The sequence below is a fragment of the Sarcophilus harrisii genome, chromosome 3 (assembly GCF_902635505.1).
Source record: "Sarcophilus harrisii chromosome 3, mSarHar1.11, whole genome shotgun sequence".
Lineage (NCBI taxonomy): Eukaryota > Metazoa > Chordata > Mammalia > Dasyuromorphia > Dasyuridae > Sarcophilus > Sarcophilus harrisii.
Genome location: NC_045428.1, coordinates 310,961,989 through 310,987,132, shown reverse-complemented (window position 1 = coordinate 310,987,132; position 25,144 = coordinate 310,961,989). Strand labels below are relative to the sequence as shown.

The window sequence follows — 25,144 nt, the reverse complement described above, 5'->3', positions numbered from 1 at the left end:
TAAGAGATGCGAAAAATATAACTGTAGTCTCATTTGAGAATATTTTGAGATTTTTTTTTTTTGTCTTTTTTCACCTCTCCCTCAGTTTGTTCATCTCTAAAAATAAAGAAGTTGGACCAAATCATCTCTAAAGTCCCTTCCAGTTCTCACACTATAATATAAGTATTTTCAGGGAGTTCTTGGCTCAAAACAGTCAAAATGGCAAACTTGCAGTACCCACTATTACCTATTATGGGGGAAAAACAGCTATCAAAGAACTTTCATCTCAGACTTTTTGTACTTCTAACTTCAAACTTGTCTCCTTAGCTTAGAACAGAACATGGAGACACCCAGTGACTCTCCATTTCTTCCCAAGCTGTTTCCAAGGGTATTATTTCAGTTATTATAAGCATTCCAAAACAGTAGAGCAAAAGATGAAATTATTTTCTATAAACTCATAACTCTTCTATATAGTCTAATGACTCCCCTTATAATTTTACAGATATCTTCTCAAAAAAACATGTTGACTTTAAATGATTTTTTTAAAGTACTTCTCAGGGATTCTATTGCCCTTAAATATAGATAAATGCTAATCATGCCAGGTTCAACTGATGTGCCAGGATTCAGTGGAATTCACAGCATTTAAAAAGGAAAAGCCACATGACAATGCTTTTCCAGATAGAATTCAGCCTGTATTTAATTATCAAATATTCGCTGTAGAATATAAAAGAAGTGCTTTCTGTTTTTAAAAGTCAAAGCTGAATCAACAAGTATTTGAATTCTAAGTATATACCCAGATACTAATCTTCTTAACATTTAAAGACATTTCTCAAATCAAGGCTTGTTATTTTGCAATTGTATAGAGCTCCCATTGAAAATGATTCTTTCTATCAATTAAAATTAGCATCTTAAATCTCAGAAATCTGCTTGGAAACACATTGAGAGGTTGCCTTAATGTCATATAGCTAGCATATGCCAGAGACAAAATTTGGACTAGGGTCCTACTTAGAAGCATCTAACTCTCTAATTATCATATTTTGTCACCTCTCAAATATATACTAATACTAATCTAACTTTTGTATGACATTAGCTCTTTATAGTTTGTTGTACTTGACTCTTTGTGACTCTATTTGCGGTTTTCTTGGCAAAAGAACTGGGGCCTTCTCCAGCTTATTTTACAAATGCAGAAGCTGAGGGAAATAGGATTAAGTGATTTGCCCAGGATCCCACATTCAGTGTCTGAAGCAGGATTTGACCTCAAGTCTTCTTGGCCCATTGCTCTATCCATTGTACCACCTAGCTGCTGCTCATATATTTATTCCTATTAAATTTCATCTTACTCAATGTAGCCATCATTGTAATCTGTTAAATTCTTTTGGGATCGTGAATCTGCCTAGCTACATGACTCTTCCTTGTGTCATCTGCAAATTTAAGAGCTAATTTTGACTCATCCAGAAATGCCATTCAGAGAGAGATGGGATCATATAGTCTAAATCCAGAGCTGGGAAGGTACCCAGAAGTATCTAGTCCAGACCTATACCCTCATTTTTATAGTTGAGAAAATGGAGGCGAGGAAGTTAAATGACTTTTCTAAGATGAAATTTGACTTCAGGACCAAGATTCTAGGGCTAGTACTCTTTCCATTATGCATTATACATTATAAACCTCTTTACCTTCACTGCTACAATTAAAATTCCTAGCAACATTACAGAGAAACTGCATATAATGCAAGTTTGCTTTGTACCTACTAATCATTAACTCAGCTCTTGTGGAAATTTGGGGTTTCCTATTTTGCTCAGGTCTATAGACCCAAATTACATTATCGGCTTTTCTATTAATTATGGGATCATTGATCTAGAATTGATTCTATCTTGGGTCACATAAGTCCAAGCTCAGTACTCTTTCCACTATGTTGCATTCCCTCCTTGGTGAGGAGGTGGAAAAAGGGAAGGTAAGTTGGGCTTTGGTTAATAGATTTTTATTTTTATTTTTTTTGTCTAGTTGGAATTCCAAATGAATGCCTCCTCAACTGGCAAATTAAAATTAAATGTAAGAACAGAAGGATATATATTAACTTAATGCCTGCTAATCAATAGTATCAATCAAATGTCAAAAGCAAAGTGTGGCTGAATGAGATGAAGGTGAAAAAAAACAATGGCCTGGGAAAAATCATGAGACATGAATTCTCACCCCAGTCTTGCCACTAGTCTTGTCACTGTAGGCAATTCACTATTCCCAAGTTTTTGTCTCTTACTAATTTTGCTAGTATTGTACATGATTGGTTGCTTTTCCTTAGTTTGTCTTTGTGTATTTTCTCCAGTGACCAATTTCAAGACAATATTTTGAAATTCTATTGTGTTTTTTTCCCCCAAAAAGATACTGTTCAAATCCTGAAATGCAGAGACCTCCAGATTATTTTCATTATGTCAAATATTGCTCAAAGCAAATGGATCATTGGTTGGAAATGTTTTCATTGGAATGTGAATTCAAAACTTTCAAGATTATATTTTGAATGGTTCATAATCTATTCTTTGAATATAATTTAATAGCTTAGAGCCTATTTATACCTAAGGATTTTTTTTCCATCTGATATTTTCAAGTTTAGGGAAAAATTCAATAGAGGAAAAATCTCTATCAAGAAGTTTGGTCCTTTTCCTATCTTTGGTTCCTAAGAGATTTTACCTAAAAAGAGCTAGATAAAAAGCTTTGTTTTGTTGCCAAAAGAAAACTCCAGGGAACTCTGCTGACTACAGTAAGAGTCAAACCCATAGCTCTTTGTAGCCATTAATCTTCTCTAGGGATGAAGTCAGAACTGTAAATAATAGGCTCCAAATCTAAGGAGTGGATGAGTAAACATGCTGTTTGGAGAGTGGCTGAAAACTTCCTTTGTCTCCTTACTGTTCTTTCAGATAGAGATCTCTTTATTAGATAAGGTGATATTTTATAGTGAGTGACTTTTTTGACCCCTGAAAGTATGTATGCTTTATTCATTTCTAGCTGTCTATAGTTCAGCACATTAAGTAGATTTATGGGCTACTTAGAATTTGGCTTCCTTCTGTAGGCATGTGGATAAATGGGATGTCACATTCATCTTCCTGAACTAAGGATCTGATGCAGACAGATACATTTTAGTTGTGAGGGATGAGTGGGAAGCAATGTAGGTGGGAGACAGGTGAAAGAATGGGAAACGTAGTAATAAGTCCTGGTTTTAAAGGAGTAGTATGAGTCTACAGTGTTTAGGAAGGTCAAGATATGGATGAGGTCGATGATCAGACAAACTTTACATACTGGTTGGCCTTGTCCTGTCTTAAAAGTAAATCCTATCACATGAAGAACAGATAACAAAATATACCTTCTTCCTTTTGGCAGAAATGTGGGGAACTAGGGGAACAAAATGGTATTGACTATTATTTACGAATACTTTCCTTTATTCACTATTACTTCATCAATGGTTCAACCTTATCTGATATGGCAAAAAAAAAAAAAAAAAAAAGACAGATACAGTGACAGAATCTCAGTGTTTTTGTTTATTAGGAGGAAGAGTTCAATCTGGGGGGAAGAGTATATACAGAAATTTCTGTGAAATTAGAGCAAAAGTCATCAATAAAAAATTTTTTTAAAGAAAAAAATTACCATAACAGAAAACAATTTCATCTTATTTATACTGCTTCTTTTTTTTAAAAAAATATTTTATTGATGAAACTAAATATTGTGCAATTATAATGACAAGCTTGACCCCAGAGCAGAATTGAGAAAATGAATCTCCCTTCCCTCTTTGCAGAGGTGAGAGTGTGGACTACTGCATATACTCTCAGATAAAGCTGATGTATTGATCAGGTTTGCTGACTTGCTGTTTTTTTTAAAGTTTTTTTTTTTTTTAATGGTTTTTAATGGATAGGAAGAGGCAAGAATATATTTTAAAATGAATTAGATCTACCCTACTCATGCCTCAATGAGAACATCTTTTCTTGAAATAGAGAAGAATAAACAGGAAAACAAATCAACATGTTGGCCATATTTGACATTATATTTGATAATATGTTTCCTTCCATATCTAAAAGTCTACCGCTTTATCCCCACTGTTTTGCAGCCACTTTCATTTCCTTACTTCTTCAACTTAGAGCAAAATATGCTTAGAGAATATTTGCTTCCCTCAATAACAAATGCTTTCAGTTTCAATTTGATGTTGATTACACTGAGCTCTGGCAGAAGAAAAATCTAAATCTTTTCATCCCAGGTGGCCCATTTGAAAGCCTAGGCAACTAGATGCTGCATTGACTAGAAAATATTAAGCCTGGAATCAGGAAGACTGAGTTCAAATCCCATCTTAGATATTTACTCAGATATGTAATCCTGGACAAGTTACTCAATCTGTGTGCCTCAATATCCTCAACTGTAAAATATGGATAATAATTGCACCTATTTTCCAGAGTTGTGATGATCCAATAAGATAATAATTGTAAAGTTCTTAGCACTGTGCCTGGCATATGGTAAGTGCTTAACAAATACACGTTTCCTTTCTTTGCTTTTCTCAAATAGATGAATATGTTAGTTAGATATTTCCTCCAACAGTACAGGTTGCAATCCATCCACGTCTGCTCATACTCTACAAATCATGTCTGTGTCCTCCTCCAAGTTGGCCAAAAAGGACTCTACCCAAAGAACTAGGGGCTTTCTTTTTTTTGTTGTTATTGAGTTGTGTCAACTCTTCATGACATCATTTGGAATTTGTTGACAAAGGTATTTTAGTGCTTTGGCATTTCCTTCTCCAGCTCATTTTACAGATGAGGAAACTGAGGCAAACTGGATCGAATAACTTGCCCAGAGTCACACAGCTAGGAAGTGTCTAAGGCCAGATTTGAATTCACAAAGATGAATCTTCCTGTTTGTAGAAAGTTTCTGGAGCTGGATTTGAACCGAGGAAGATGAATCTTTCTGACTCCAAACCCTGTTCTTTATCCACTGCACCATCCAGCTATCTCATGGGGGCCTTCTTCCATTTCTCCTAACAATGAGAGGATCCTAGTAAACCCTCAGGTTGTTTCATCCCTTCAATTTAGCCCAATAAATTAGTTAACAAATACTTGTTCCCTATCCAACTCCCAACTTTGGTCATGACTCACCTGTCTTTGACTCTTAGGATGAGCTGGTGAAACCGGTCTACATGCTCAAAGCTGGCTTTATCTGTGACAGAGAAGACAATGAGAAAGCCATCTCCTGTCCTCATGTATTGTTCTCTCATTGCACTGAATTCCTCTTGCCCAGCAGTATCCAAAACTGGAAAACAAAAACATAAGGAGGAAAGAAGTCACTGTTAGTTCATGCTGCAATTACTATAAACCTCAAAACCAAACAAAAAAGGAATGGACATATTTTCTGGCACCATAATAGAATGTATTACCAAGCAACAAAAATAATGCTATCCTTCAAAAATGAAGGTATTGTGATTGATCCAATAGACCTTGAATCCATGTCATATGACAATTGCTTGGAGAAATGTGGGAATATTTAGTTCTGAAAAGGCTGGGGGGAGAACCTGAATACTTTCTTCAAATAGTTTATGGGGCTATCATGCAGAATCAAACCTGATTCTCTTTGTCTTTAGAGGGCTAAATTAGGAACACTTTAGGTTTGATGTCCCCCAAAACTTCCAAACTATTATAACTGTCCCAAAGTAGTATATGCTGCCCATGGGCATGATGGGTTTATTTTCATTGGAAGTCTTCAAGTAAAATCTGAGTGATCCCTTGTTGGCTGTGTAATAGTAAGAATTCCTCTAAGGTACTTCTGAGGCTGCTGCTGAGATCCCTTCTAAAGCTGAATTTTTGCAATGCACAGTTGAATTGAATTGAACTATCCACGTTTCCTACCTCTCTACTCTTTACCAGGGATAATGCTAACTTGGAACATGGACTAAGGTGAAAAAGGAATATAGACTTGAACCATGAATAAAAGAGTTTGTTTGTCTGTTTTAGTAAAGATGAAGCTAATTTTGGGGGAAATCAGACTCCAGATCTTGGCCTTGTCTGCAACATGTTTCTATCTAGTGTGCTAATTGACCCAGATATTGCTAGAAAGAACTGGCCCTTATATTTACATAATACACTCCAATTTCTAATAAGGATCCATACATTTCCCTGTGAACAGTTCAGTTCAGTGAGGAGGTTTGATCCCAAAACTCAGTTCAATTTCAATTGTCCAAACCACTGAATGAGCAATCAGAAAGCATTTATAAAACTACTATTTGAAAGAAAACCACGCAGACATATATAGGTTAAAATTTAAGTATATTAATAGGGACAATAAGTAGGGAGAGCTAAAGAGTTTTTATGATTCTCCTCCCTCCCTTGTTAATGTACCTTCCTTCTTCAAATTGCTTTGTGACTTATCTGTGTAAACTTCTTGAGGTCAGAAACGGATTCCATTTTTGCTTTTGTATCCACAGCACCTAGCATTTCCTTGTACATAGTATCTGTTTGACCTGCAGGGACCTGATGAGGATACAAAAGTCAACTAGCAACTATTCTAATCTTTTAGAGTTGTTTGGGGATAGGGATGGTTAAGCTATTTGCCCAGTACTACACAGATTATCTGAAGCAGAACTTGAACCTAGGACATCCAGACTCTCTCCACTGTGCCATGCTGTCATTCACATAGTGATACTATGCCATTAACAAATATTTGGTGGATGACATGGAGATACTGGAAATACAGCTTTTGGCCATAAGTGAATTATTTTACCCATAAGAAACTTCTTTCTTTGGAGTTTACCCAACAGACTTTTCTGAAAGAAAAGTGTCAAAGTATATGAGTATATGATAATTTTATGAGGTTGTAGGGCTGAGTTTTTGTTTGGTAATTTTGTTTGTTTATTTGCTAATGCTCTTATCATGTGGTATTATGAAATTATACAAATTTGTGTTGATATCATTTTCATTTTAGACCATAAGGTTGGTGAGGACAAAGACTAGGTTTTAGCTCACCTGTTTCCTCTCTAAACCTATGTATTTTATTTTCTGCATTTAAAACTATTATTCTTAAAAGTGTTTTGGCTTCATCAGACTTCCAAGAAGGTTTATGACACAAAAAGCAAAGGTTAAAAACCCTTGTAATAGACATTTATTCCTAGTACTTTTGTGTGTGTGTGACTAGAGAGACAGAGAAGACAGAAAAGAGGGGAGGAAAAGTGCAAAAAAGGAATAATTTTCAAAATTAAAATAAACAGATAATTTTGTTTGGGTAGCTTTAAGGGTTATCAAAAAAAATCTATGTATTTGTTATTATATTTGACCCTCACAAAACCCTGTGGGTAAGTGTTAATATTATCCCCATTTTACAGGTGAAGAAACTGAGAGTAAGAGAGCTCAGAGTTACAGAGATCAGACACATTTCTGAGGAACATTTGAACTCAGGTGCTCCTGATCCTAAGTCTAGCACTCATCCACTCTGTTACTTGGCTACCTCAGGGTATCAAATGGAAAATAGCAGATTAATTGACAAGGGTCAGAATGGGGAAGGGATTAGCTCTTGTTAAAAACCTATTTCTGTAGCTTTGGTCCTGGGAGATACAGAGCAAATAGTATACTTTGTAATATAAATATTTGGTATAGCTTAATTTGCCAGTCTATGAATACCTCTGGGTCTAGTTCAAGTCTGTGGGTGCCCACAGAAATATTATATACTGATAGATGCTGCCCACAAACTTATGTAAGTACTTCCATCCTTCCCTCCCTCCAATCTCCTTTGTCTCAGTTAGCCCCAGCTAGAAGCTTCCTGAGTATAGGCCACAAGGCCAAATATTTCTTCAGAGATGGATCTCTTTAGTTAATCATAATGTACTGTTTATCTCTGATCTGTTCCAGGATTTTCTTTCAGGAGACTATGCTTCATATCAAGACCACCAGTCAAAAAAAGATGAAGTTTGGGACAATTAATGCACTTTGCTGATTTATTGCCTTAGTTCAACATTTTTTTGTTGTTATAATTGTTCAGTTGTTTATGACTTTTTGGGACATCATTTGAGGTTTCCTTGGAAAAGATTCTGAGATAGTTTGCCATTTCCTTTCCCAGATGACTTTACAGATGAGAAAACTGAGGCAAATAGGCTTAAATGGCTTGCCCAGGATCACCCAGCTAGTAAGGTCTGAGGCTGGATTTGAATCCAGTTCTTCCTGATTCTAAGCCCAGTGCTCTATCCATTGCACCAAAGTCTTATTCCCACTGATGGTTACGGTGGTAATTCTATATTAATATTCCCTGTATATCTTGAAGACATATGTTTATGTCTCTGTGTTATATTAACACCAGAATTATAAGAAGATTTGTGGCACTATTGTTGACTTTGAAAAATAGTGATGAAGAAGAGAAATATGGCAGGACTGGGAAAAGGCAGAAGTGGCTAGGATTTTCAAAAATGGGGAAAAGATTCCTATGTTACTGAGTCTAGAAATTAGTGAACCTGACTTTGTTTTCTTGAAAAAAGTCTTTAATATATTTTTTAAAGAAATGATATAAGTGCCATGAGATTCCTAAAGTCATGAGCACAGCTGGGATTTGACCCCTAGTCCTTTAGCCATATTCATAGCATTGTTCATTGTGATGTTCTACTTTTGTATAACACTTAATGGTTTCCAAAATCTCTCTGGATCATCCTAATATGCTACCTCTCCTGGATAACTGTTTTGTCATAGCAGAGAGCCTTGCATAGCTCAATGAATATATGAGCTGTGTCATGAAGCATTACCCAAGATGGACAAGTTATAGAGGAGAATTCTGACAAAAGGTGATCCACTGGAGAAGTGGAAAATCACTCTAGTGTCTTTGCCAAAAAAATCACATGGACAGTATCAGGCCCTGGTGTGCTATGGTCCATGAAATCGTGAAGAGTTGGACATGACTGAATGACTGAACAACTAATAAATTATGCTATTACCTTCAAGATTCTAAATGAGACTAGAGAATCTTGAAATTTTAGAGCAGACAGGTTCTTTCATTATTTTAACACGTATAGTTGGATTCCTTCATTGTACAGCTGGGGAAGCTATGGTACAGACATATCTTATTGTCACAAAGCTAATTGGGGCTATAGTAACCTTGACTCTTGGTTCAGTTCTCTTTCCAATAAACCACTGTGGTAAGATTCCTGGGCATCACTGATGGTATAGATGCCAATAAAGGAAAAATATATTTGCCAGGTAATAAAACCAAATGGAAAACCTTAAACTAAAACCTCCATGATACAAATCTCACCTGTCTTAAAAAAATAAGCAAATTGTCTGAAATTAAGTGTGCTTTTGCTTTTAGGTCTAATTCTTATCCCAAAGGTTCCACTAACCTTTTGACTTCTTTCATTTCATGGTGAGCAATTAATTGTAGTTTTAAATATGCCCTATAAAAATTGCAGCAATTTTGTAACTTAGGCTGCTTAATTATAATGGTTGTCAAGGCTACATCCCTCTTAGAACACTGTGTATAATAAATACACAAAGGATATTTTAAAGTTAGGTTGGGAACAAAAAGAGCAGAGAAGGAATGGGACTGCTTAGGGCAAATGGGATGGATGAAAGCAGATGACAAAGAGAAGGCAAAACTATTTGGTGCCTGCTATGCTTCTGTATTTTCTACCAAGGAAGAGACCTGGGAACTGAGAAGGTTTGGACAAAAATGGTTAACAGGGAAATGAGACCCCAAAGGACAAGAATGATAAGAAAACACCTAGATTCCCCAATGACTTCAAGTCAGCAGGTATGGATGAATTTGCACTCTGAGGCCTGAAAGAACATTGGGATGTGTTTGCTAACCTATTTGTCACTGACCTTTGATAATGAGAAGACTAAGAATCTAGAGATTGGCAAATATTGTTAGTATTTTCAATAAAGAAATAATATGCTTTCTTGAAACTACAGGTCAGTGAGTTTGACTTTGAATCCTGGTAAAATTCTAAAGTATAATATTAAAAGGACAGTTTGTGACCATATGAGTCAGTATAGATGCACCCATAGCATGTCATGCCTTTCAGAACATGATCAATGTAAGTTGTTTTGCTTGTCTAGACCTATTTTTATGGGGGGTGGGGGGAGGTAAGGGGTGGGACAGGGCTTTTTTTTTTTTGGAGCGTAGGAGAGAATGTAGTAGTAGTAATAGTAGTAATAATGACATTTTAAAATTATGTAAGAATAGTTCAATTTCATATACAATTCACTTTTTTGTCCTTTGTATACTTAATTTTTCATGTTTATTAGTTTTTTTTAAAATGCAGGATAAAAATAAAATTTAAAAATGATTTTATTTCTTTTTGAGGTAGCTTATAGGAGTAACTAGATGGCAGGCACAGTAGACAGAATACCACCTCTAAAGTCAAGAGGACCTGACTTCAAATCCAGCCTCAGACACTTAACATTTTCTAACTGTGTGACCCTGGACAAGTTATTTAATCTCAATTATCTGGCAAAAACAAAACAAAATAAGATAACTCATAGATAAAAGGAATGCCAAGGACATACTATACCTGGATGCTAGCAAGGTATCTGAAAAAGATTCTGCTGACTTTCTTGTAGAAGAGACAAAAATGGGGGCTAGCTGATAGGTAGATGTGGAGCTGATTGAATTACTATATACAACAAGTGGTGATTAATAAGTGAATGTAAACTTGAAGAGATATCTCTAATGGAATGCCACATGGTTCTGTCTTTGGCCCTATTCCATTAAACATTTTTATCAAATGAGTTTGGGGATAAAAGAACTGACAAGCTAATCAAATATACAGAAGGCATTAAATTAGGAGAGTTAATATACTAGAGGAATCAGGATCCAGATAAGGTAGCCTAACAAGACAATTAAACATTTTAAAATAAGATTAAATTTAAGAGATAAATGCAAATCCTGGCACACTGAATCACAAAAACCACTTGCACAGCACAAGATGAAGAGATGTAGTTCATGTAGAAAAGGCATGGAGGTTTTAATGGATTGCAAGCTCAGTAAGAGTAAATATGTGATTTGGTAGCCAAAACATTTTAGGCTACATTAACATCTTTGTTGTGTTCTGCCTTTGGAATAGTGTATTCATTTCTGGTACAAATGTTTCAGAGGTCAGTGACCGGGATAATTGAGGAGACTCAAATAAAGGAACTGGGGATGTTGTATTATTGTTATTCAATCATATATGACTCTTAGTGAACCTATTTGGGGTTTTCTTGGCAAAGATACCGGAATGGTTTGCCATTTCTATTTCTTCACCAGTTTATTTTACAGATGAGGAAAGTGAGACTTGCTTGGGGTCCCACAGCTAGTTCCTATCTGAGTTCAGATTTGAACTCAGGAAGACAGTCTTACTGAACTTCAGGCCAGGGGATCGATCTATTGTGCCATTTAGCTGTTTAGTTTAAAGGAAAGACTTGGTCAGGGATATGACAATTGCCTTTAGGTGTCAGAAGAGCTATTTTATAGAAAGATTTAATGTCACAGAACATAGAGCTGAAAAAGGTCCCAGACACCATCTAATTTAATTTATTTTAGTTGGCCCCAGGGAGCAGAAATAGAAGCAATGGGTAGAAACTCCTGAAAAGGAGATTTCTATTTGATTTGAAGAAGAGTTTCTGACTAAAAGTAGAATTTCCTGCCTTATGAAGTAGTCAGACTATTTTTCAGGTAGTCAGACCATTGTGTTATACAAATGTTTCTCCTCAGGTATAGGCTGATTAGGTGACCTCTTCTAAGTCAGAGAATCTATGATTTAACACTGTAAAACAAAGCAAAAACAAAAAAATTGTTATATAACTCCAATGGATACAAATGTCATGGTATAAGAAGAAAGTTGGATTTTGGAAAGGCTACCTTCCTTCCTTGTAGCCTGTACAAAAGTAAGTATGAGGTCAACATAAGAGGCAGCATTTTGTGCCCAATTAAGGAGGTGAAGTTAGAATAAAGGAGGGACAACTCCTTTTTTTTTATTTGAATGTGACTGAATGAGAGAAAAAGGTAAGTCAGTCATAACTACACTCAAATTTTTTTAAAAATGAAAACTTGAGTATGGTTTTTCTTTTGAAATAAATATAAATCTTTTCATTCATGCTTTCTTTAAATTAAGAAGAAAACAAAAAATACATTTTAAAAAGTTTTATAGTATGTTCAACTAAGGGGACAGGGAAGAAGACGGACACAAAGAGATAGAGATAAAGAGGAAAAAGACAGAAAAGAAAGATGGAGAGGAATTACAGAGAAGAGAGGAAGAAAGAGAGAAACAGACACTGAAATATAGATTAAAAAGGTAGAAATAAAGAGAAAAACATGAAAAGAGAAAAGAAGGTGAAAAGATAAATAAGGATGGGATAAGGGGGAAGGAAGAAAGAAGGAATAAGGAAAGGAAGAAGAAAATGAGGTAAAGAGGAAGAGAATGGATAAAATTCCATACATTTCCCAACTCTATGGCCACCTTTATGCAGTATCAATATCTCCCTTTATGTTTGATATCTCCTTTGAAAATGCATTCACATTCTCTTTTACTGTGTAGGTTGATATACAAGTTGAATATGATTTTTTCTTCACCTCCAAAACAACAAATATATGACTACATCTATATCTACATTCCATACTTTCCTCCAGTCTTAGAGGAAAAAAATTTCTATCTTTTCTCGTAAAGCTAATATCTTTTCCTATACTCTAGACCTTAGTACCTCCTCTGGAATCATCTCAGTCCTACAATCACCCCTTTTTCTACCCTACCTACCCATTTTCTCTAGTATCTTTCATTTTATGTCCTTCTAGGAATTCATTCTCTTTTTCCAAATGTACACAGATCTGGCCTAAGTTATACAAAACCTGCTTTTAAAAAGAGAATTAATATTCCTTTCTTCATTGGTAGAGACAGTCTTCTCAAGGGTACATAATATTGGGTATTATGTCTCAGTGTGACTATACTTGTTTGTCTCTTTGTATTGGTGACACTGTATCTTAACAGAATATAAGCTTTTGGAAGGCAATTACTGTTTTGCTTTTCACCTTAGTATTCTTGGCACTTAGCACAATACCTGGTACATAATAAACATTTCTTATAGGCTCATTGGCTAACTGAATGGCTAACAAATTCTAGTGTTTCATTCAGTAGTTCTCATTTGTTTTCTACTGACCAACTACAAATTACTGATTTATTGCCATTAATTAATAAGATGCCTCCTATCCTACCAGTGTTTGTCTAACTAGTTTTTTTTTTTTTTAATTGGAATTCATCCAATATTTGAGAGCTAGGACATTTTCCTCTTTTTGTACCAGAGAGAATCAAGTAAAGACCAGTGTAGGCTAGATTCTACTTCTCTCTCTATTCAGAGGTTTTGCCTTCTGGTCTTGGATTTCTTTGGACTATTCCAGCTTTCATTATTTCCTGTTCTATGTCAGAATAAATTCTTTTCTTCTGGAATTGTTTCACTGTGTAGAACCATTTGCTCCTACCCTTACCTCCCCTTTAAAACCTAATCACTATTTATGCTTAAACTAATGAAATACATTGATTTTTCAATTTTAACCAATAATTATGACATTCAGTCCTCTTTTCCATGCCAGAATGTTCTGCATACAATTAGTATTGTTTTTTTATTTTGTTTTAGTAATGTGGTAATTTAACCACAAATCTAGAATTATTGCTTTTAACCTCAAAGCTGAAATGGAATTTTAACAGGGAGTTTTAACAAGGTTAAAATACCTATTAGGTATAAGTCATTCTTTAGAGAAAGATACTTATTCATTAATTAAATATTTATTTAGTATAAGTAAAGCATAGTATGGTATTTTGGGAAACATAAAAATACCAGTACTTAGTGCAAAGACAAATTCAATGTAGGAGCTCCTAGAGCAATATCTACCCCTCAGGATTGTTGTGAGGAAGGCACTTTGTTAACTCTAGAGAATTATATGGCCCATGAGCTATTATTCATTCAAAGACATCAGAGTAGATGGTACATATTGATTGCATGAACTTGCCAAACTTATCTAATTTTTCAGGATCCCAAGAAAATCTCTAAGTTTATAAATTCCAGAGAATTTGCTAAAAATCTAATAGTGGTGGGGGTTACACTGCACACTTGAGAGTAACCTAGATCTTGAAGTCAAAACTAAGCAGTGCTTTTTCCAGAGAGAGGAAGGAGGCCAAGATGTTTAGAAGTGAAGGCTTCTGTGGGAGAACTATAGAAAGGGAGCTAGAGCTGGATTGAAAAAGATTTCAAAGAATTTATATCTGATATCTTCAAGATTCAGCACAAACTGCACATTCTGCAGTAGACTTTTCCTAGTTCTAGGTCCTTCCCATCTTCCCCTGCATGCTCCCTGTCCTCCCCTCAGGGGATATGGTCTTGCTCTTTTATCAGGAATGTACTGGAGCCAGTCAAGCTAACTGGTAAAATGTTCATCATGAGCATTTACACCTTTGAAATGGGCAGATGCTATGAACCAAGGTTTGTAGGGTTTGATTTATTGGTTTTTTTTTTTTGATTCCAGGGGTCCTCAAACTTTTTAAATAGGGGGCCAGTTCATTGTCCCTCAGACTGTTGGAAGGCCGGACTATAGTAAAAATGAAAATTTTGTTTTGTGGGCCTTTAAATGAACTTCATAGTTCTGAGTGAAGGGGATAATCATCCTCAGCTGTCACATCTAGCCCTTGGGCTGAAGTTTGAGGACCCCTGGACTAAACTTAAGAAAGTGATGGGGGAAAAAGGTTTCCAGATAAACCTGCCATTTTCCAAGTGTTCGGTACAAATAAGCATGTGAATATGTTTATGTACATTCTTTCTCCATTAAAATCTAAATTCTTTGAGAACAGAGACTGGTTTTGATTTTTATTTTGTATACTCAGAGCTTAAGCATAATAGTAAATGTTTGTCAATTGGTTAATTGATTCTGTAGGCAGGGAGTAGTTAGTTCTGCTATTTTTGGTAGGAATGCTAAGGAAAACATCCTTCAGCAATTACTAGGCCTAAAGTAGCATGTGCTAATACAGAGTATCAGTCATATTACTAATGCATAATATCATTAAAGGACTCGACTCTTCAAGAGATGAGCTCCTAAAATACCCAGCCCATGACAACAGTGTGGTAGAATAGTAAGAAAAGAGGACTTGGACTAGGAAAATCTACTCTGGGGTCAGCTACTTACTGATTTTGAACAAGGTACTTCATTTTTTAGCTTTCATTTTCTCATCAAGGAAAATAAAAGCTTACCTGCCTAATAATCAATAATTGCTATAAGGGATCAAACAAAATGACATCTGTGGAATTTCTTTGTTCACTGCAACGTGCAGTGCTTAAAATGTTAAGCATCAGCACCATAAAGTCTGTTAGAAGGGTGAAAATAGGGTCACGTTAGACTATAGGCCCTCTCTTCAAAATGATGTACTCTATGCCCTTGCCTGTGCCAAAGTGAATATTTAATATACCTCTCAGAGCTTCAAAACTTCATGTGTGAGGCTAGTGTTGATGTCAGTCAACAGCAGAATAGAAACAGGAGCCTGGATGTGTGCTTTTTTCTGTTGGAGTCAAAATGATGTCGGCATAGAGCCAATTTTTCAATTTAAATCTGTTTCAGGAACATTGCTGGAAAAAAGGAGGTTAGTACTGCCAACATTAGTGCAACAAATATCTGGGCTCAGGGATGAGTTTCACAGTGGGGAGGGTGCCGAGGGGGGCTCGCTGCCAATATAAACCATCCATTTCACAGAGCACCCACAATGTACCAAAGGAGACAGACACACACACACATATGCTCACTGTCTCTCTTCTTTTCTCTTCCCTTAAAGTCTGGCATCATAAGAACACCTCTCCTCTTCTAGGGTGACTAATGTTTTCTCAGTCTTAAATCCTCCTACTCTCCCTATATCAGGCATGGAAAAAATACTTCTCTTTACAGTCCCATGGGGAAGAGAGATTATGTTCATCAAACTCATTTTACCATTAGATTTAACTTCAGCAAACATTTTTTTTCCTCCAGAGCAGCTGACAAGGAACAAAAGACTCTATTTTAATTTTCTTTTCTCTTCAAGATAGTACTGAAAACATCCAAAAGAAAGATAGAAAGAAAAAAAAGGAAGGAAAAGGCTCGATCCTCTGGGTTCTAGTCCTGTCTGCCACAAACTAACTGTAGGATCTCAGACTAATCATTTTGCTTTTCTGGACCTTCTGTTTCCTTGTCTGTTAAAATAAAGAGATTTTAGGCAAGTTGATCCCACAATCCGTTCTTCCTTCCTTCCTTTCTTTCTTTTTGCTGAGGCAATTGGAGTTAAGTGACTTGCCCAGGGTCATATAGTCAGGAAGCCATAAGTGTTTGAGACCAGATTTGAACTGGGGTCCTCCTGACTTTAGGGCTGGTACTCTATCCATTACACTAACCTCCCAGGCCACAGCTCTTTCAATCTTTAAATCCTTTGGTATTGAAATCTATAAACGAGGCACTCACTTTTTGAAAACCAAGCACTATGCTCAAAATGAATGAATAAATATAATGAACTAACTGCCTAAAATTGTGTTCTACTTCCTGCCCATGTTGGTCAGGAAGAAAAAATGCCCTTCTCCTATAGGAAAAAGGTGGTAATGGTACTAACAGTTCTCCTGGAAAAGACTGTCTCAGGAGAGGTCAAGATGCTTTCCTATTGTTGGAGTTTATATTTCAAAGACTAGTGGCAAAAAAAGCACATGCCTTCCTGATGCACTGAGAAGCCCAAGTTTCCATTACCTGCTCTAATGAATAATGTAAAACTCAACATGATTAGTAATCCAAAAAATATTTGAATGTGGCTCTGTGATCTTGGTCCTTATATTTTACTATGGGTGTGCCTAATGTTATGCACACAAAAATGGATCCTCATTAGAAAGATACAGTATAATGGACACACCAGTCCTAGGTTTCTCTAAACTTTCTAGATTTTTTTTAATATCCTATTTTACTTTTCTCTAATCTATACTAGAGGGCAGCATGGAGGGAGGAGAACATATTTTTCCACCCTCTAGCAAAGCACCAGCTTAATCATAATTCTGTTTTTTCAAACATTCTCTGAACTCAAGGACATCATTTGATTTGGGTTTCAGTAGGCTTCTCCCTTAAAAGTCCATGCTAAGTAAACAATATAGAAATGACAAATAATTATGCTGAGTAGATGCTATTAAAACAAAGAGTGTTTCAGAAATCGGATAACTAAGCCAAAAAAAAAAAAATCTACCGACATATTTATTTGAAACCAAGAAAAAACAGAATGCTGAAGGCCAATTTAATCTGCTAAAGCATTCTCCAATCTTGCCAAGAGACCTTTAGCCATGACAAATGAAAGACCAACAACTTGCAGATCCTGAACACTGATGCAGAAAAGGAAGAGAGTGGAGTATCCCTATATTTTTTCATGAAGAAGGGATACCAGGCTATCTGTCCTTTTGAGGATATTTTGTTAACCATTTTATCTATGAAAATTTGGAAAGACAATCTTGATGTTTTTCCAGATGACTAAGATTGTGGATACATCCTTTTTTATTTGTGAATAAAGGCCCTGAGAGTGTGAAAAAAAGTGGGAGCAGAGTCAGAACTACTTGTTCCTATGTGTGCCTGTGGACCAAGATATGAAATCTAAAGAGATAAATAAGTAGTCTTGCAGTATCCAGATGCACTTGGCTAGGATCTCAGTAGCTAATGTGATCTCAGGGGCCAAGTCACTTAGAATTTGGGCTTTGATCCACCTACAGAAAGAGAACTTGAAGGAATATTGAGTGAAAATTGAAATATAATTTTAAAATTTTCTTTATTTTTCTTGCTTTTTTGGCAACATGACTAATATGGAAATATATTTTGTATATTCACATGTATAATTGATATCAAATTGGGTAGGGGAGCAATGGGAGGGAAGGAAGAAATTTGCAACTCAAAATTTTGAAAAATAATCTTAAAAATGATTAAATAATCAACTGAAAAAATTGGGTTTTGCCTGAACTTTCTTGTCCTTCACTTTTTTTTTGAAGAGGACCAATAATGTCATGGGTAACGACTTGTGATTGAATTGGAAGTGAGGCAGAGTTGTATAAAGCCAGCTTTTTTACTCTCTCTTCCTGAGTCATTGATGTCCAGCAGTAAAACAAAAAATCAAGAAAACTGGTGACGTTTTGTATGTAATGATGCAGGATGTAGTGAATGACCTTGGTGTCTCAATACCTAACCAAACTCTAAGTGGTCCACCTGCTTGCTTCATTAGCCTTCATGGCCTTTGGAAAAAAAATTTTTAAATGAGAAAAATATGCTCAAAAACAGTTGTAGGGGTAGGGGTGTGAATCAGGAAACGCCAAAGTCTCGAAAGAATTAAAAATTAATATCAATAAGTGGACAATATAGAAGATCAAGTTGCAACAAAGAACAAATAGGAAACTACTCTAAAGAACCAAAGGTAGTATTTGGAAAAGTGCTAGACTAAGTATTAGGGACTGAGATCCTGGGGCCTGAAATCTGCATTTTTTCCCTGTCTACTGTTGAACCAAAATAATAGCCAAGCAAAATCTGATATTAAACTGCTGGTTTAGTTTAAAACAAAGAGTAAAAGTGCAGTCTTTTTCAATAGAGATTTAGTCTTCAGCAGGAAGAAAGGGAGGGGAGGGTAAAGAGGAGCATGTGTTAGTTAGACTAACTGCCAGGAAGATGGTTGATTAGAAAAGGGCAATAAAAGGGACAGCAGACATGTTGATTACTGGAGTGATCTCCCTTTTCTCTTTGTTCTTAATAAATGTTTAAAAGTGTTTAATAAATGTTTGTTGGATGGATGAATGCTTACCACTTGCCACAGGGGAAACAGATGTAGAGAGAGAAAGGAACTGGAGAGTCAGATAGAACCAGTGTGCCAAAAGCTAAGCAATATTCATTGTGTTAGCACTTCTCTGAGGTTAGGAGTTCTGTTAGCATTCCAAGGACTGCTACAGAGGTGTATTAACACCTTTTCTCTGAACAGCTATAAGAAGGTAATTAAATTTTAGGAAATACTATCTGGCTTTCCTGTCTTTGATAGCTAAGGGTGAACAGATAATTTGACAAGAGCCTCTAAAATTAAACATGATCTGATAATTTTTCAAGCACAATTGCTGAGAGAACGTTATAGGTTAAGTCAATTCATGATGCATTAGTAAGTGCCTGTTACCTGCCAGGCACCATACTAGATGTCAAGGATACAAAAATATAAGTCTCCACCTTTGTAGAGCTTATATTCTAATGGGGAGAGGAGAAGAGAAGCAACATGTACAAAGATAAGTGCATTTTGAGTGCAGCTGGGTAGCATAGTGGATAGAGTACCAAATCCAGACTCAGTAAGATCCATCTTTCTGAGTTTAAATCTGGCCTCAGATACTTACTTAGCTGTGTGACTGTGGACATGTCACTTAATCCTCAGTTCCTCATTTGTAAAATAAACTGAGAGGGAAATGGCAAACCATTCCAGTATCTTTGCCAAGAATCCAAAAGGGGTTATTAGAAATCAAATAGAACTGAAAACGACTTAACAACAACCACCACAAAAGTAAATACAAAATAGCAAGTAAAAATCATCAAAGTAAAATCAGGAAAGGAGCAAACTAATAATTAGGTGAGTCAGAAAAAACCTCCTGTGGGAGAGTACACCAAGTTGTACCTTGAAGGAAGCTAGGGATCTCAAAAAGCAAAGGCAAAGACGTAAAAAATAATAATAATAATTATATTGCAGATCTAAGTGCTTGAAGAGAAGAAGTATGAAATCAATCTGGAAATAAAGGTTGGAGCCAGATTTTGAATTGCTTTCCATTCTAGACAAAGGTAATTATTTGTATGGTATCCTAAAGATGAGAGAGAGCTACTGGACGTTTCTCAGATATAAGAATAACATGGTCAGACCTGGGCTTTAGAAATATCAAATTGGCAGCTGAGTAGGGGGTATATTGGAAAGGGGAAAGGCTAGAGTTTAGAAGACTAATTTGGAGGCTATTGCAATTGTCTAGAAGTGCTATAGGCTTGAACTAGAAAGGTATTGGCTATGTGAGTGGAAAAAAAGAGATGGATATGAGAGATGCTAGGAAGAATATCAATCAATGAGAGCTAGCTATTTGTTTGGATATTAGAGCAGTGGGAGAGAGAAGTGTTGAGGAAGACTCAAAGATGACAGGAAAAATAATAGTACCCTTGATAAAAGCAGAAGAAGGGTTAACCAGGTAAAAATTGTGAATTCATCTTTGAACATATTGTGCTTCAGATGTACAGCAAGTGATGCAAAGATTGTTTAGGAGGAAGTTAAGTTAGTAGATTGGGGATCCAAATACATGGAGAGGATAATTAATTCTACAGTAGCTGTTCAGATCACTATAGAGAGAAAAGTAGAGGTCCCATGATGATTCAGCAAAGAAATTGAGAAGTAAAGGTCAAGTAATTCCTCTTTAAAGGAAAATTAAGTCAGGATTATATTAGCAGTGATAGGTAACATTTGATGTTAAGAAGTTAGGAAGACATTTGACAGTACCTAGTGTCTGTATTCATTTAAATCTTGATCTAAATTTTATACTATGTTTTAAAATTATCAATTAAACACATATTGGTTACATAAATTTCTATATTTGCAGAGAATATGTACGATTTGAGCTCATTTCCCTAAAGTCTAGTACATAGAAGGGTAGTTTAAAAATTATAGTTAAATTATCTACTGGTCATCCTGCCATCTAGGGGAGGGGGTGGGGGTGGGGTAAGAGGTGAAAAATTGGAACAAGAGGTTTGGCAATTGTTAATGCTGTAAAGTTACCCATGTATATATCCTGTAAATAAAAGGCTATTAAATAAAAAAAAAATTATAGTTAAATTGAATTGACCCTTTACTTTATCACACAAATTTATTGCATGATGTGTTAAACTATGCTTTTTCAGGTTATCCTCATTTGGGGAAAGTTTAGCTAGTTGGTTGGTTGATGAAGCCTTATCTCCAGTGATTACCATTCATTTGGTGGCAACAACTTAAACTGCAGAATCAGGGAGCAGGCTAGATCTCTAAACTAGTCAGGCAGACATTGATTCAAATCCTTCCTCTGTTCTTTGTTAGCTGTGCTACCATTAGCAAGTTATTTAACTCTCTGAGTCTCATTTTCCTTGTTGATAAAATAGGAAGTTTGATACCCCTAGTGCTCATTTCACATAGTCCCTGAGAGCCAAATGAGAAAATGCACATTAAATTTTCTACAAATTTTGAAATACATAAATGTCAGCACCATTATTTGAAGTTGTTGTTCATTCTTCATTTTTGAAGTGGACCAACGACATCATGGGATGATGTCTTGACTCATGTGTGAATTGGATTTAAGATAGCAGTGCACAAAGTTGTCAGCCTCACTCTCGATTCCAGTGGCAAGATAAAAGTCAAGATGATTGGTGAGGAATTCAGTGTTGTTGATATCCAACCAAGGTCTAAGCACAATGTTCATTGGCTAACCCTTTTAAAATTATTTGAAGTAAAAATCCTGTAACCTAAAATCAAGAAAGTAGTTGCAAATATAACAAAAGAGTAAAATACTTAATTTTGAAAGAAACTTTAAAATATTTACTTTTATTTAGCAACTCTCATTTGATGGGGTAGATTTTTGGCTTTTCCCCCCATCCCAGTGTGTGTGTGTGTGTGTTCTCTCCAATACCATGGATGATTCAGAGTGCATCCTTTGTGCAGCACTGAGTGAGTGCTAATGGTCTGGACTATTAAGTCAAGAGACTTAGATTATTGTTTCAGCTCTGATACTTGCTACTTGTATGACCTTGGGAAAGTTACAACCTAAGTCTTAGTTTCCTCATATTTATTAATTTTTTTTTTGTGGTATCAAAGCAATTGGTGATAAGTTACTTGCCCAGAGTCACCCAGCTAGTGAGTGTTAGGTATCTAAGGTTAGATTTGAACTCAGTAAGTGCTCCAGGACTAGTGCTCTATCCACTATACCATCTAGCTACCCAGTTTTCTCATCTTTAAAAAAATGACGTTAGGTTAGATTATCTCTAAGGACCCTTTTGAGTTTTAAGATGCTGTAAGACTAGGATTATTTGGGGGATATGGAAGAAGAAGAAGAAGTGTGTGTGTGTGTGTGTGTGATTAAAGAGTGTCAGTTTAGTTATTTTAGCAACAGCACCAAGGGTGCTCATGAAACCCCCTCAACTTGTCTTCTTTTAATAATCAGTTCTTCACAGCCAAGACTTTATAAAACATCATGGGGCAATCAATTCACATGAATAAAATATAACAGTGTGTGAAAAGAACCATGTTATACTTTGATAAAACTTCTGAAATCCCTTGACTGTTGAAATTATTGTACATTATGGAGGAAAGGGGTATAGTTTTAAGCAGGGATTCTGGGGTCCAGGGAAAGGGTTCATGGATAAATTTGGGGATATCTGTAAACTGGATAGGAGAAAAATAGCATCTTGATTTCAATCTAATTGTTTCCTTTTTAAATCCAACATATTATAAAAAACTTTATTTTGAGAAGGAATCCATAGGATTCATTAGTCAGAGAAAGGGATCTATGACAAGAAAATACATTAAAGAGAAAATAAATGAATAGGTTTATAAGCAAATGAAAACCTTTTCTTGTTCAATTGTGTCCAACTTTTCATGATCCCATTTGGGATTTTCTTGCAAAGATAATGAAGTAATTTACCATTTTCTTCTCCAGTTCATTTTATAGATGAGGAAATTGAGACAAACCATATTAAGTTACTTGCCCAGTGTCATACGGCTATTTGAATTCAGATCTTACTGACTCTAAGCCAGGCACTCTATACACTGTAATACCTAAATGCTCAGTGGAAAACTTACCAGGGTCATTATTAAAGGAATCAGCAGAAGAGTAAAGAGTAAACTTAAATCTTTGCTCTGGATTAGAAGGAGTAGAATGAACAAGATAGATGAGTCAAATAAAAATAGTTACATAGAAGGAAAAAAAAAAAGCTACTTTCAACTGCTCCATCCTGGATTCATGTCTCTTTTTTCTGACTACTCAATACTAGATTTTAAGAAGCAGCATGCTTAAATGCAAAGAGCATTGGTCTTGGAATCAGAGTATATAGTAATGCTTAATAAATGTCTTGACTGAGGGCTAAATGTGAAAATTGTAGCCAGTGAAGTAAGGGATTTTTATTGATCTCTCCTCCTCTGAATTCTTATAGTATTTCCTTTGTAACTACCTTCATTCTAGTTTTTATTATATTTGATCATCGCTTATGACTCATAATAAACAGTATAAATTCCTCCATGGCAGGGATTGTATCTGAGCAATCTTTAAATGCCATGTCTTACCAATACCTATCTTTGACTTGTATGAAGGGCACTTTTACATGCCAACCCACACATGATACACAAACTTTTTATTTACTCATTTCATAAGTGAGAGTCTTTCCCCTCAATTAGATTGTAAACTTTTTTAGGGGGAAAGACTATATCTTTTATTGTATTCCTCACAAAATCTAGCACAGTGAAAGGAAAATAGAAGACACTTAATAAACACTTAGTTTCTTAGTGAATAAGACTCTTCTGTTGCTGTTGTTATTTGTCCTTCATTCTTTAAGATACCTATGATATCAGAGAAGTGATGCCACCGTGAATAAGAATTTTCTACTGATTGGGCAAAAGAGACACAAGAGGACAAAGTACTCATTTTTTGTACTTCTACTCATCAAAGAGAACATCTGAAACTCAACCTTGAGGTCAAAGAACTCCAGAGGTGCAGTGCATGGCAAATTAGCTTGTTATCTTTGACTGTCCTAGATTAATCCTAGAAAAGATTCTCTCTAGGGCACTTCTATTAAAAGTTCACTTCTATTGATTATCTCCAACTTATCTTATCTTTATCTGGTTTGAATGTGTTTTTTTAATTACATGTAAAGAAAATTTTAAACATTCATTTAAAAATTTTGTGAGTTTCAAATTTTCCTCCTTCTTCCCTAATTTCCCCCCACCTAAGATAATAAGCAATTTGATATGTTATATATGTGCAATCATGTAAAACATATTTCCATATTAGTATTGTTGTGAAAGACACAGACCCAAAGGAAAAAAAACTCACAAAAATGAAATGAAAAATAGTATACTTCAATTGGTATTCAGATGCCATCAGATCTTTCTCTAGATGTGGATAGCATTTTCCATCATGAGTCTTTACATGGAGTCTCTTTCATTAGATTTTTTTTTTTTTTTTTTTTTTTTTGGGTATCTCCAGCACTTTAGCACAGCATTTGGATAATTAGTGTTGAATAAATGTATATCTATTGACTGACTACAGACAAATTAAAAAATAGGGAAAATTACAAGGGTTTTGATATCTTAAAAAAAACTTCTGAAAGTCTCAGTGCAGAAACTAAGACTTGGGAAGATACAAAGTCTAGAAAAATTCAAGGGAAGTTTTTGTGGTTTGTTCAAGCCAAAGATAAAACCAAAATTAGATTAAGCAGTACTTGAAAAGTGGTGAAGTTTCATGAATGCTGACCACAGAATTATAGATTTAGAGAGATCTGTCACCTAATCCAACTCTCATTTTACTAATGAGGAAATTGAGCCTCAGAGAAGTGGAGTGACATTTAATGTCACTTAGCTAGTAAATAGCAAAGCCAGGATTTGACCTTGCTCCTGTAACACTAATGCCAGCACTGATTCACTGTGTCAACTGTACTTTTAACAATATCCCAATTCTATTTTCCCAAGCCTTTTTCTAAATCAAGAATCACCTTGTCAACTATAGTTTACTATAGTGAGTAAGGTTTGTGTTTTGATAAAATGTTCTTTTTTCCCCATAGGAAAAAAAGCATAACTGAATAAGAAAGTGTGCTCATTTTGCACTGCATCCAGGACCATCTCCAGTTGTTCTGGTCAATATCTTGCCACTGGACCCAGATGGCTCTAGAGGAGAAAGTGAGTGCACCTTGCATAGATCTCTCTGATTTAAATCTAATTCATTTGCATATCATGGCATCCATCTTCCTGAAGTCATTTTTTGAGAATGATAGACAAACAAAAACAACAACGACATGAAAATTATAGAATGAAAAAGGGAGGTAGAAGTAAGAGAAAAAAATCCTGATAATTTCAAAAAGGTAAAATAAACATTACATAAAAGTAACATGTTGAATTGATTATGTACTTAAAAAAAAACAAGCTGTAGTTTTTTAAAAATGG

General features: G+C 35.5%; 1 protein-coding gene across 1 annotated transcript in view; it reads right to left on the bottom strand.

Moving 5' to 3' along the window:
- Positions 1-25,144, bottom strand: part of MRAS (muscle RAS oncogene homolog) — a 110,220-nt gene that overhangs the window by 17,649 nt on the left and 67,427 nt on the right. Inside the window, exon 4 of the mRNA XM_003763723.4 lies at positions 5,103-5,256. Coding sequence (XP_003763771.1) covers positions 5,103-5,256 — 154 coding nt within the window. The remainder of the gene's footprint in view (positions 1-5,102; positions 5,257-25,144) is intronic.